This window comes from Mesoplodon bidens (assembly GCF_964165515.1).
Source record: "Mesoplodon bidens genome assembly, chromosome: 17".
Classification (NCBI taxonomy): domain Eukaryota; kingdom Metazoa; phylum Chordata; class Mammalia; order Artiodactyla; family Ziphiidae; genus Mesoplodon; species Mesoplodon bidens.
Window position 1 is genome coordinate 20,272,865 of NC_138174.1, and position 14,903 is coordinate 20,287,767.

Below are 14,903 nucleotides of genomic sequence, written 5' to 3' on the forward strand. Positions count from 1 at the left end.
CTGTACATATGTTTTGAGCTGAAATTTTTTCAGGTACCTGATGATATTTTCGAACCTAAGAGCCACAGTCAGGGCACTGAGAAGGACTGGGTAACACCTGAGAGAACAGAGAAATAACTGGAAATACACTACCATACCAGCCCTAAGTCCAATCGATCACTTCAATAGTAATGGTGCTCTGAGATCTGACAATACAAATTTACCAAAACTATATTAAGGTTTCATGTGGCCAGTCACAGAAAGCAGGCAGTCAGCCTCTGGGACAACAGCTCATTTACTTACAGTGCATCTTACACGCAACATCAAGCTTCAGTTTATTTTCCTGTTTAGGCTGAGGAAGCTGCTTTAAATATATAAGAAGCTGCTTTAAATATATAATATATAGTACTTAAAAGGAACAGGGGTTCTGTGCAGTTTTCAGAATAATGCTTCGATTTAGTAATCAGAGTTAGTTCTCCCTGGGGGTCTTGTTTCCCACACTAACTGATGAAGTTTATTCAGATAATCTATGATTCTGTCACAAATGAAATATGAAGCCTCATTTATTTTCCTATGTCTCCGTTTTAGCGTCACTGTTTCATGAAAAGCTTTTCAAATCACAGGGATCAGGAACCTCCACAGAGCACGTTTCTGTGGCTTGCTTCTAAACTCCTGAGGCTATAATTTTTCACAGTACAGTGTTCATTTACTTTTGGACACGTGCACAGATTGTTCAGAAACTGGCAGAAAACAAATGTACATTTCATTCATTACACAGCTATTCACTGAGCCTCACATTTTTTTTGCTTGTTTACCTGAGTGACAAATGCTAAATCAATCAGAGTGACAAATGCTAAATCAAACAATGGCAACAGCCAAAGAAAGGAATGAGGTGTGATTTCTGAACCCCACAATGAGATGGAAGTAGGAAGCAAGACTGACTGACCACAGATAATAAAATATTTGCCAAATAAAGTGAAAATAGAAAGCTACATAGAATAATCCAGAACCCTTATCCTTGTAAAAAAAAAAAAAACATTTCTAGGAGGTGTTCTGAGGTAAGGAGGCCACAATGCAAGACAAAAAAAAAAGCCAAAGGGAAAATGTGTACACTTCATTCTGTTGCACATAATCCTTTCTGTAGTCCCTCCTTCCACCCTCCTCCCATCTTAAAAACTTATTAGCAAAATTCCAAGATATGCATCTAGTTAAAAGGAAGAAAATAAACCCTTGGCCTCCTTTTAGAATATTAGCATCCTACTTATACTAAGTGAGAACAAAAGGATAATGAAGTTCTTTGTGTAATGTTTTATTAATGAACTTAATTATCCTTAGAAGACAGATAAAGGATAAAGCAGAGTCTGTTTTAATTTAACAGAAAATAAGCTCGGGTGAGTAATTTCTGAAACAAAGGGCTATTTCAGGGGACTTAACGAGTTTTAATAAAGTTAAGGGAGTAGAATTAAATACAACTTATAAAGCAATGTGTTGAGTATTTTCTCCCCCACGGAATCATAGTAAACTATTCATGGAGGTTCATGAGGGTAATTTTATTTTATTGATACTGGTCTTCTTTTTCTGCCTACTACTCTTCTTCCTTTTGAAATATTCTGTATTAGAAAGATTTTAAGGTATCCTAGTGCTTTATGAAGTGTTTTGTGGAAAATAAATTCCAATATCTTAGCTACATATTAAACCTCAAAGGCCTTAAGAGAACAGGGAAAAGACAATTTTCCTGGACTTATATATAGTAAAAATGTGGATTTCTTAGACAGGGTAATTGACCTATTAAGTACATCTTCAAAGAGTATTACAATGTTTCAAAACTCAATAACCACAAAAACTCAGTAAGTTCCCTCAAAAAAGGAAGGCCTGATAATACATACATCCCCTACTCCAGCTATCCCTCCTAGCTCTGCTGGTCAATAAACCCCATTTAATGGTTTATTACTGAAAGATTTTGCAGAACCTAATATAAATAAGATAACAAATGTTCTAATTGAGCTATATATAACCACTTTACAAAGCTCCAGTGTGGAAGGCCTCTTAGCTCACAAATAACCAAACTTTTATCCAATTATCTGAAAACAACACAATCTAAGAATTTCAGGAAAACAAATATTGATATAAAAATTATGGCTACTCAAAAATGCATTTCCTGTGGGTAAAATGCAATGTACATTTATAGTGGGAAGCAGCCGCATAGCACAGGGAGATCAGCTCGGTGCTTTGTGTCCACCTAGAGAGGTGGGATACGGAGGGTGGGAGGGAAATGCAAGAGGGAGGGGATATGGGGATATAAGTATACGTATAGCTGATTCACTTTGTGATACAGCAGAAACTAACACACCATTGTAAAGCAATTATAATCCAATAAAGATGTTAAAAAAATGCAATGTACATTTGATTCCTTAACATTTATGCAGGCATATAACAACTTTTTCCTAAGTTACTCTGTCACTTAAAAACAAACATATTTATAAAAATGCCTTCCGGGTTCTTGCACACCACTTAGTCATTTCATAATATTTATTAAGCATGCAAGAATATTCCAGATAATGTGAGGGGTGTGGTAGGAGGGGAAGGAGATAGGGACTCTCTTCTTGAGACATTTACAATCATTAAAGATTCAGAAAAAGCTAACAACAGTTAATATTTACATAACAGAGGATTTCAAATAACTTTCACAAGCATTATCACATGTTCTCATGCAACTGCCTTTTATCCGAAAGGAGTACAGCGAATGCAGGTAGATATATCTAGAAGCACAAAAGGAAAAAAATCTGATCACGAATTTACCTCTGTGGCAGATAATCGCTTGTCTCCATTATCACTCCCAACGCCCGAGTCAGAATCCTTCTTGCTGGGTTAGATGCCATCGATATTGAATTCATTTAGAAAAAATTAAAATCACAAAGTTCACAACAAGAGACATCAACTTATATTCAAATAATGACTTTACTAAACAAATTTTTATTATTACCAAAAGACAACAAATCCGCCCATTATTGAAGGTTGTTAAGACAAGGGCTTAATGAAAATCAGATACTTGTACCGTCTAAATATGGTACAAGATAAATTCTTTGTGTTCAGAGTTTCATGGATTTATACTCTACCTGAGTGGCCCATTCTTTGAAAGAGTTAATAATTTTCTTATTTTATTGATTCTAGCATATGAAAAAGCAAAAACTACCAATTGCTTTTACCTCTTATGTTATGAAATTTCCTAACTTTCAATAATTCTGTAAACTTTTATTCAGTGACTAAATAAATTTGATAGTATGTTTAAAACAATGAAATAATGAATACATATTTTAAGCATTATATAAAGGTACCATTAGGGTAGGCTGAGATTTTCAGTCACTACAGTATATTTACGTTTTTTAGTAAAAAGTTCAAGGAAGATTTCTGCAGTGGAGACATTTCAAAAACAACCTGCATTTCTACAAGTGTGTTCAGTGTGAGAATTTTGTTCTCCGAAAATTCAAGGCCCAGTTTACACCACAAAATGGCCAAGGACATGTTAAACGATTCTAAAACTTCCATTCTGAACTGGAAATGGCAAAAGCTACGCACAGTGCATTTTTAAAAGACAATTTTAAAAAATATAAATAAATAAGTAAATAAATAAATAAATAAAGTCTGCATTTTTTTCTTAACAATGTTCTGGAAGCATATTAAAAATTAACTTAAAAAACCATGTCTCGGGCTTCCCTGGTGGCGCAGTGGTTGAGAGTCCGCCTGCTGATGCAGGGGACACAGGTTCGTGCCCTGGTCCGGGAGGATCCTGCATGCCGTGGAGCGGCTGGGCCCGTGGGCCATGGCCGCTGAGCCTGTGCGTCCGGAGCCTGTGCTCCACAGCAGGAGGGGCCACAACAGTGAGAGGCCCGCGTACCGCAAAAAAAAAACAAAAAAAAAAACATGTCTCTAACACAACATTGTAAATCAACAATACCCCCAAAAAATTAAAAAAAAAAAAACAACAAAAAACCATGTCTCAGTTTGATGTGGTTGTTTTAACTGATCAGTAAAAAATATATATTTATATTATAGATCTTATTTATAACATGTGCACACACACATATGTTGCACTCAGGAAGGACTGATTCTTGATTAGGAGAGGGTAGATGAAACCTGAAAGATGCCAAAATGTTATCAACAGCATCAATTTTCCCTGTTTTATTCCAAAAGTGTTCAAGAGTCTGATGTATAAATCTGCATTGTCTGAGTGAAACACAAGGATTTTTGGAGTTAGTTACCTGGAGTGCCTTGGCCTAAGCAAACTCTAAACGGGGGCTTCTAGCCAAGGGGGGTCACACTCACCCGTCTTCCACATGCTGGTGTAAATGTGGCCTCTCCATGGTGTGGAGATAAAGGGAGTCGGTTGTCTTAATCTGGCATGCTTGGATGCTCAGATACTTAAATATGTGCACTTTGCCCTTGGTGCAAATCTATGGAGAAATTAATAATAAATATATTTTTAACGGCAAAACAAATGTAAACACTGGACATCTCACTATGTATATTTTAGTTTTTGCATTTTCACTTTAAGTAACACGTCAACAATGACCACCAAATTTGACCTCTCCAAAACAGGGAAGATTTTAGGCAATCATTTCCTCCAAATTCGACTTCAATAGAAAACCATGTTCAAGAAATTTCTAGTTTCTCTTGCACTAAACCGCAAAATTCTAACAGAAATACATTTAAGTATGAATTGTGTAAAACGTATATACGTCAGATAACTAACCTGGTAATGTTCCAATTCTGAAAGCATATATACTTCATTCTGTTCTCACATAGCTTAATATCTGAGCTTGAATCTTGTCTCTAAATGACTGACAATCATATTTTAAAATGGTTAAACTCTAGTTTCCAGCTAACTTCAATGTAAGGAATCTATTACTCCTTTTGTAATCCATACACTCCATGAAAACATTTCAAATGCACGTACAAAATGATACAGATAATAACTGAATAAGTGAAATAATCAAACATCATAATTCTGGGACTGCGGTGACCAGAACAGTGAGGCAAATGGTGGTAAACAATTGTGATGTCACAGAAGACAACATATTGTAGTCAGATTCACCCAAGGTTTCATTTTTTAAGAGATTGTGACTGTTTATGATCATATCCATACATTAATTCTGCAAAATATCAACAAACCAGTTCTGCTGGGAGTTGCTTAGGTGCTATTGATAGCCTATCCCCCCGGCAACAGCTTTGCTGTGAGACCCCTCACCTGTGCTGGAGGAGACTGCAAAGGGTTATTCTCAAGCAGTAATACTTGCAGCTGCTTCATCTCTCTAAAACAAATGGGAATCACGAGCACTTTATTGCAGGAAAAGTCAAACTTTACCAAGGGAAGATCTACTAGTTCTAAAAGAACAGAAAAAAAAAAAAAAAGAAAGAAAGAAAAAAAAAAAAACTCAGAAAGCAACAAGATTAAATGGCTAAACACATTCAAAAATTTTCTGCTTATCTGGAAATATATCATTTAGCATAATTAAAACCAAGTTGTGTATTAGGAATATAAGTTATGTATATATAATACTTTACTAAAGAGGAGAGGAAAGCTTTCATTGGGGGCCCAACAGTTTTTAATTTGTTGTTATTTCTGATACGAGCTGGAAACACTTGACATATATAACACTTATTATTTAAAAAGGCTTTTTTTCCAGTGAAACAATCACATAAGCCACACCACACAAGAGATGCTTATGTTTTAACTTCAAACTGTTTTCAAACAGCTTGCTAGCTTATGAATAATATGTTAATTACAACATATTCTTATGCATTCCATGTATGTGGGCTGGCAGAATCTCAGAACGAGTTACTAGAAATATGTTCTTAATTGTTTAACTCCACTTTAAAAAAGAAATGCTATCAAATTTGGAACTTTGCGACAGACCCTGTAATCCTGATTTGATTAGGCTTTATTCTACTGCTTTAAAAAAGTCTTCTGTAGCTCCACAAACAAGACAGAACATTATATTTAGCTTAAAATCCCCACCCAGTGGCATAGCAAACACTCAGTAATTTCAAGCATTCCAACCGACATTGGCAGCTGCAAGACACGAAGTCAAATATATTCCATAGAGCAAAGACGCTGAGCAATGCCAGAGCAGGGTGACATGGAGCAAACCAACAAGATCTCCATGTGAGAGGCTACGGAGGGTTCATTTCAGAACGGGCCTCACCACGTTTGTTATGAAACCTGGTAAGGGAGGATACACGGTGCTTTCAAATACTCAAGGAATTCCCAAGCAGATGAAGGGCAGGGACTATAGGAAGAAGAGGAACAGAAGGCAGTGACCTGGAGAAAGAATTCATACTATCCCTCCGCTCCCCCTGTACTGCTGGAGGGTTTTCACGTTACTCAGCTAGACTACTTCGTGTTCCCCCAACAAAGGTTCACTTAGCAACTAGTCTCTGCAAATTCAACTCGCTCTGGGTGTGGAAGGGACTTTCCTTCTTTCATACCTTAGTGAACTACTTTGTATTAAAGAAAAGAGTCATGAGATTGAAATGCAAGGACAGAGACATGGGAGCAGCAGCTCAGCAGCTCCCAAACTCAGGTCCATGATAGGCAGGCGGCTGTGTAAGAGAAACTCAGGATGTGTCTCTTTAAGTTTTTTTTATTGAAGTATAGTTGATTTACAATGTTGTGTTAGTTTCAGGTGTACAGCAAAGTGATTCAGTTATACATATATATGTGTATATATATTCTTTTTCAGATTCTTTTCCATTATAGTTTATTATAAGATATTGAATATAGTTCCCTGCTAGGTCTTTGTTGTTTATCTATTTTATATATAATAGTGTGTATCTGCTAGTCCCAAACTCCTGATTAATCCCTCCCCCGCTTTCCCCTTTGGTAAGCATAAATTTGTTTTCTATATCTGAGTCTGTTTCTGTTTTGTAAATAAGTTCATTTATACCTTTTTTTAAGATTCCACATATAAGTGATATCATATATTATTGGTCATTCTCTGTCTGACTGACTTCACTTGGTATGATAATCTCTAGGTCCATCCATGTTGCTGCAAATGGCATTATTTCATTCTTGTTTATGGCTGAGTAGTATTCCACTGTGTGTGTGTGTGTGTTGTGTGTATACACATTACATCTTCTTTATCCATTCATCTATTGATGGACATTTAGGTTGCTTCCATGTCTTGGCTATTGTAAACAGTGCTGCTATGAACATTGGGGTGCGTGTATCTTTTTGAATTGGAATTTTCAAATTAGAATTTTTGAATTCTTATTCAAATTGGATGTGTATTGTTTAAATTGCCCCAAGTAATTCTCTGCTCAAACTCAGCTCTCCCACCAATAGCGGGATAAGTGATTTCCCTCAGGTCTCACTCGTCCTGGTTGCCTTGAAGAAGCACATGGAGAGCAGTGGGAGATGAAGAGAGGAGGTGAAGCCAGAGGATGGCACGGAATCAAGGAAGTCAAAGGGAAACGGAAAGGGAAAGTAAGACCTTTCCAGTTAATAGTTCATTTTGAAAACAGGGCTGAGAATTAGGGGGACTGTATGTAAAAAGAATATCTCCTTGCTATAACTTCCAGTAATATGAATCCATCTCTCCGATGGCTAACTTGACTCCCTCAAGTTAGGCTGGCAAATCAGGGGTGAAGTTTCACTGCACTCTGGCTTTTCAGCGATTTGCCACTTAAAATGAAGACTTTTAAGCAAGACTAGAGAGCTAAGTGCTTGGAAGACACAGCAGGAGGGGAAGGAAGGCGACTTACAGTTAAATAAAGTAAGAAATGGTTTTTATAATGACAATTCCTTTTAGTGCCTGTTGGGGACACAATTACCATCTTAGTTTAGGAAAGCTAGAATCTGACCTTTTCACAACAAGGAAACGAAGGAGAAAATGATAACTCCGGCTCAGAAAAAGCCAAAGAGAGCAAGGAAAAAGGTGTAAGAGAAGAACTAAAAAGAACAATGAATCCCACTCCTCTTTCTCCATTGCAAAGAGGGGCAATGAATGACTACTTCAATGTTCTGTCCATTCTGGTGCCAGAAAGAACAAAATAGAGTCTCCCCGTCGCATTAGTTGTAGTATAACCACCACAAGATTGATGTGGGCAATTAGGCCACAAACTTTCCCCCCCTCCTCAAATTGAAAGCATATGAGGAGGGGTACTAAAGAGGAAAAACAAGTGGGTAAATATGAAAAGTCTTTCAATTCACTGCCTGAGAGCACTATCAGTGCTCTTTTGTTAACAGAGTTCTCCAGAGTAAAGCAAAAAGAAACTTGATATTCAGGAAATTATTTTTTTTTTAAAGAAGATTTTCCATTAAATTGACGTTTTAGCTCCGAGTGTGTATTAAAGTATTAAGCCTGAGAAAACATAATTATGAAAAGTATAGAAATTTGTAAGTGATCTTTTTAGGAGAAGGAATGCTTTTAAGTTAAGAGAGCAAGGAGTGGTGAGAGAAACAAATATCTTGATTTTACAGATGCGCTTTCTTCCCACATGTTTCTAAACCATTACAGGAAACCGTTAAATGATTAAATTAAATTTTTCTTTTGAAAACAAGAGTTCAATCATTTGTGATGACTTCTCAATAATTAACCTAAGAGCTTACATTTAGATGAAAGTTTTCTTTAATGCTATGAAAGGCTATATGATTATAAACTTGCTGTTTGTAAGAGTTTTCTCTTTATACTTGCTCAAACCAAGAAAAACAATTTCATCCAATCAGAACTGGAACCGCACAATGACGAAATGAAAAATCAATGTTTGTATACCAAGTCATCTCAAGTAATAAAGTAATAAATCTTTAGGCCCAGATAGTTTCTAATTCTTCTTCTTTAAATACTAGCCAGCATGAGAAAGGTGAAGATGGCAAATAACACTTAAAACTCCCATCTATAAAGCACATTACATTTTGTAAAGCTCTTTCCCTTTCCTGAGCTCCATTTTCTTGCCTTGAATAATGAAGCACTTCAAGCCAAAGATCATGAAGCAGGAACAGAATAATAAAAATCAGGCAGCTCTCAAACACCTGCATTAGAGTCAGATTAACCAAATGCTGACTGTTCCCAAATACACGCTTTAGCTTATCAGGCATCCTAATGTGCTTAAATAAAAATGATAGAAACCAATGTGATCTTTGAGAACCAGAGTATGTTTTGGAGAAAACATTCAGTGTCCTGCTGTTCATCAACTCATTCCTGATTACGTCCAAACAAGGATCCCAAAATGTGAAATTCAGATCCAGCATGATCTACAAGGCTACTTATCACCGTTCTTAATGGTATAACATTTCTGAATAAATACATCTTTTTTATTTTTAATTTATTTTTGTTTTATTGAAGTACAGTTGACTGACAATTTTTTTGGCTGCGCTGCATGCGGGATCTTAGTTCCCCAACCAGGGATCGAACCCATGTCTCTTGCAGTGTCAACACGGAGTCTTAACCACTGGACGGCCAGAGAAGTCCCTGACAATTTTTTTATTGAATATCTTTTTATTTTAACTTCAACGCAACATATCAGAGGGACATACTATGGAAGCCCAGAGCTGCAGGGAAGGGTTTGCCCGTGTTTGGCTCCTGGGTGGGGCTGTGTGAGGGGCTCGGTGTTCGTGCCGAGTCGCAGTGCTGAGGCTCTGGAGCCATCCTTGCTCCAGGCTTCAAGAAATTCATCAAAACAACCAGTGGTATCAGCCCAAGATTCACTTTAGCAAAGGCATGCCCTCGCCTGAAGCACAGATTCGAGACACTCAGGGTTCCCAGTCAGGGCTCCCAGATGCCCCAAGCCCCAAACCCTGACTTCTGCATCTGCAGGACCAAGTGCATCAACTAACTATTGGCTGGACGTCCCAGGACATCACACGTCCATCCATACCAAAAGCAATTCACGTTGCCTCCTGTTAGGAGCTGAACTGTGTGCCCCCCAAATTCATATGTTGGAGCCCTGACCCACAGCACCTCAGAATGTGACTGTATTTGGAGACAGGGTTTTTAAAGGGTAAATGAGTTAAAATGGGGTCATTAGTGTGGGCCCTAATCCAGTATGATGGGTGTCCTTACAAGAAGAAGAGATTAGGACACAGACACAGAGGGAAGATGCAGGGAGAAGACGGCCATCTACAAGCCAAGGAGAGAGGGCTCAGGAAAAACCAAACTGACCAACACTCTGATCTCAGACTTCCAGCCTCCAGACTGCGGGAAAATACATTTCTGTTGTTTAAACCACTCAGTCCGTGGTACTTTGTTATGCGAGCCTGAACAAACTTAATACACACACATACACACACACACAGCTTTATACAGGGGTATGATTTTGTTACTGAACCCCTGACTAAAATTACAACTTGAATATAACTTTTCTGTTATCAGCACATGAAATTCAAATTATAATTAATATTAATAGGCACACACAAACATGACTAGAGCTACCTTCTTCACAAAGGTAAACAAAAAATAATAAAAGCCTCCTGTTTGATTCATTTTTCCTCTTTCTTTTTTTACCTTGTGGTAAAACTTTAAGGTAATTTCTTCTGACATTCAGTTCTCGTAGGGATTTCAGTTGCCCTATCTGCTGAGGCAAGGCTGTGATCTCATTGCAGCTGACGTCCTGCATTGAACACAAAGAGAGAAACAGTAAACGCCTTTTGCCAGGAGATGAAGCATTTCATGTGAAATCTCCTTACGGAATTTAAATATTAGGACAACTACACAGGTACATTTTTATATTGGTCTCCGGGTCCGAGGTCAAGTGAGGCTTAGCACAGAGAAGAAAAAAGAAAGTGCAACATCTAAAACATCCTCTGAGAGAAAACAGAGAAAAGAAGCATGTTAGTAGCCTTCGGTAGCTACTCTGCCAGCCTCGAGGGCTGCTGTTCTCACATGCTTCAGTCTTATTTCTCACAACAAACCCATGAGGTAATATTACTGGCCTAATATTCACAGATTAGAAAACTGAGGATCAGGAAAGTTCAGTCAATTGTCCAAGGCTTGCAAGTACCAGGGTTAACGCTTGGAACAAATTTCCAGCCCACTGTTCAGCCACTACCTTACCTTACCAAATGCTCATATTTTACAGTGTATACCTATATATATTACTGCATTGTTTGGATGCATTATTTATTTAAAATGGAGTTCTTATCAGAAGGCTGGAAACTTTGGACCTGAACACGTTTACAAACATTCTACAAGCAAGACTGTGGGGTATGCGGACTGTGTCTTCTTTGCTTTGGAAAAGTAATACTCTACTAGTAACCAATGATTGGAATCACCTCTTGACACGTGCAAAATGGTGGCCATGACATTTTTAATCTTCTAGATCATTATTACCTCCCCTAACCCCACTCTTCCTCTTGTCCCTAGTGGTTCTGCCCTGCTCTCCACCTCCCTTACCCCCGCTACTCCGTTAGTCCAGACCAGCAGTATCTCTCAGCTAGACAGTATAATGATCTTCTGGTTGTTTCCAGGCATCAATCTCCTCCTCGGTTCCATCCTTCACAGAGTGAAGATTTACAGAGTGTGAAGAATTTCACTCTGTCATTCATCAGCTCAAACACCTGCAACGGCTCCTCAGGATAAAATCCCAAACTCAAATCTGCTCAAATGTTTGCCTTCTCCTGTGAGCCTGTGAGCTCCTAGATGGAAGAGACTGTGTCTTAGTCACTCTGCCTCCTGTGCTGAGCAGAATGCCAGGTATAAAGTAAGGGATCAGGGGCTTCCCTGGTGGTGCAGTGGTTAAGAATCCGCCTGCCAATGCAGGGGACACGGGTTCGAGCCCTGGTCCGGGAAGATCCCACATGCCGCAGAGCAACTAAGCCTGTGCGCCACAACTACTGAGCCTGCGCACTAGAGTCCGTGAGCCACAACTACTGAGCCCACATGCCACAACTAATGAAGCCCACGTGCCTAGAGCCCGTGCTCCGCAACAAGAGAAGCCACCACAATGAGAGGCCTGCGCACTGCAAGGAAGAGTAGCCCCCGCTCGCCGCAACCAGAGAAAGCCCACGCACAGCAACAAAGACCCAACGCAGCCAAAAATAAATAAATAAAATAAAATAAATTAAAAAAAAATAAAGTAAGGATCAATAAATATTGCATAAGACTTATGAAGTCCATTTATGTTGATGCTCCATAATGGTACAGTTTATTCTGTCTCTGGCTGGGAGCCCAAGAGGCTCCAACATACACACCAAATTTCTTGCAGGTCTTGCTTGGTGTCACAGAACCACAAATATATTTGGGCCACAAATGATCCCAATGAGATCAAGTCCTTAAACATCCCACATCACTGCTGAACCTGCAAAAACTCCCCTTCACTCATCCTCTTAGAAAGCAGCAAAGCCTTGTTTCAGAAATTGGTTTCACATTCACTCGGATGAGAACTCACCATTGACCAATTCCTTGAAACCTCTGTGCTCCGTGTTAAGAGCAAGGCTGTACAGAACACAGTGGATCTCTGCCCTCTAACCTCATCTCATTTACATATCCTCAGGTGACTTGCCAATCTGTCAAGGTCATGAAGGCGCTAAATGGATATCACTTGATGAAGAGGAATAACATCGCTCCTATTAAAGGAAATGAAGCTGTCATCTGTAAAGCCTGGGTGTACGCATTGGAATCAGCCCGCCATACCGTTCCACACTCAGCTGTCTGACTTGGGGTTGGGGCAGGGGGCTGGCGTGTGACAGGTTAAGGACATTAGGTGTTCAACGGCATCACCCGCAAGCTGGCTATTGCTGCATTGCTTCTGGCCCAGAAAAGTCACACAAAATTTTATGAAAGACATCCCTAATGTTAAAAAAACAAAACAAAAAAAAAGCGACAAGCGCATCTGCAGAGACATAAACGTCTAAGGAAGTAATTACATAATTAGGAGGTCCAGAGATTTGTTCAGTCACTCTTAGCCCCTCAATGAATCAGTAAATTACTCTGCCTTTCTGAATATACTTCCATATATGAGAAGTGAAAAGTAAAATGCCACCTTTTCCCAGTTACTATGGCATTTCATCAGCCACAAAAATCTACAACCAAACCCTTTCAATGAAAGTTTTATCTTTCTTTGCTTCCACCAAGTTACCAATAAGCAAGAGGTACCATTTTAAAATCTAAGAGTCCTTACACAAATGGTACACAGGTAAGCCCTAGAAATATATGAAATTAAATCATTTTTTTGGACTCAGGACCAGGCACAGTCATGTTGGTGATGGCTGAGAGGAGGGGAGGTCATGGGAGAAGAATTAGTGAGAATTATTTTCCACCTGTAAGGAGAATCTATGTTGACACCTAAAATGTTTTATAAGTCTGTGAGTGATAGCATGAGAGAGACCCTTTTGCAGATTACGGCAATCATGTATTTTTCAATGTGAAACTGACGATTTTCAGAAGTTTTAAGGACATAATTTACAAAGAAAAAACATTTCTCTTAAAAAAAGAGAGGTGGGAGAGGAAAGAGAACGGATATATTTAGGCAGCACAGTCTCACCATGAAATCTCCTGAGATGAAATTCATCTTTATTCTATTTTTTTCCTGTGTACTACACTCACCTTGCACGTTGTTGACTAACCTCGGCCAGCCATGAAATTAGAGTATGCTGTTTCCACAAATATAAGGTAATTTTTCCAACATATATTTCTAAATGGCCTTATCAAAGAAAATAGACTCCCCTCAGCTATATTTGAACACTTATTTACCTGCAGGGAAAACGCTTTCCTAATTTATTTTTTTTAAAGAACTTCACGTAATGATAAAACAGGTTTTTCCTTCTAACTTGCAAGACAGGACATCTGTAGACAGTTAGAAACATAAAGTCCAATTGTCCATTGACATTTTGAAGGGTATATGGTGAAGGTCAAATTATTTTAATAGCACTCTGCACTGCTGTCAGTTACTTCCTGTCCTGCCAAAAAAATGAGGGGAAAAGCAAGATAAAGACTTCTCACTCTTGTATGATCAATACTGCAGGAAACTGTGCAAACTCAATGCCCTCCCAGCCGTTGAACCTGCCAAGTTTTCTTTCTTTTTTTTTTTTTTTGCGGTACGCGGGCCTCTCACTGTTGTGGCCTCTCCCGTTGCGGAGCACAGGCTCCGGATGCGCAGGCCCAGCGGCCATGGCTCACGGGCCCAGCTGCTCCGCGGCATATGGGATCCTCCCAGACCGGGGCACGAACCCGTATCCCCTGCATCGGCAGGCGGACTCTCAACCACTGCGCCACCAGGGAGGCCCTGCACCTGCCAAGTTTTAAAGAGGTTATGAATTTCATCACAAAAATAAAACCCCACAGGTAATTATGTCTTAATTAGTTGGGAATGAGGAGGAGGACAGAGAGGAAAATAGTCTAGATGTTTTCAGACAACGTATTTCAGGTTAAAAAGTGTAAAAGCAACATTCCTAGAACAGCCTGGTTCTCTATAAAGTCTGTCCACATTTAGTCTAAAAGAAATAATGGCTTTTTTTGGGGGGGGGAGTTCATTTTAAAAAGATATGATTTAGGAAAATAAATTTTAAAAATAAACAACATTAATGCCCCATATTTCTGAAATACTGAGAATTTATCAAGCTATGAGTTCCAGATCCAGTAACTTCTTAGAATAGTCAAATGAATCCCTTCCGAATTGTCTATTAGCCCTAAGTTATGTCTTGGAAAATAATTATTCCAAACTACAGTGAAATCAAATTACCATATATTCAGCATTATAAAGTTTTAAATATACAGGTAGGCCCAATTCTATTGTTTGATACAGAAATGAATCTAATCCTTATGCATTATATAATCTAATTTTATTCTTTGATACAGAAATGAATCTAATCATTATGCATTATATAATCACATAAATACTCAAACTTAAGTTTTATGAACCAGCCAGTCTAATTTTGTCATTTACATTAAAAAACAAAATAGAGAATTTTAGCTATGACTTAAAATACACTT

The 14,903-nt window shown here is 38.5% G+C and overlaps 1 protein-coding gene across 2 annotated transcripts in view; it reads right to left on the minus strand.

The window, feature by feature from the left end:
- LRCH1 (leucine rich repeats and calponin homology domain containing 1) overlaps positions 1–14,903 on the minus strand; it is a 193,609-nt gene that overhangs the window by 55,444 nt on the left and 123,262 nt on the right. For both annotated transcript variants that reach the window (XM_081214565.1, XM_081214566.1), the window contains exons 4-7: positions 10,479–10,584; positions 5,225–5,361; positions 4,303–4,430; positions 2,779–2,842 (exon numbers count right to left, since the gene is read on the minus strand). In XM_081214565.1, coding sequence (XP_081070691.1) covers positions 2,779–2,842; positions 4,303–4,430; positions 5,225–5,361; positions 10,479–10,584 — 435 coding nt within the window. The remainder of the gene's footprint in view (positions 1–2,778; positions 2,843–4,302; positions 4,431–5,224; positions 5,362–10,478; positions 10,585–14,903) is intronic.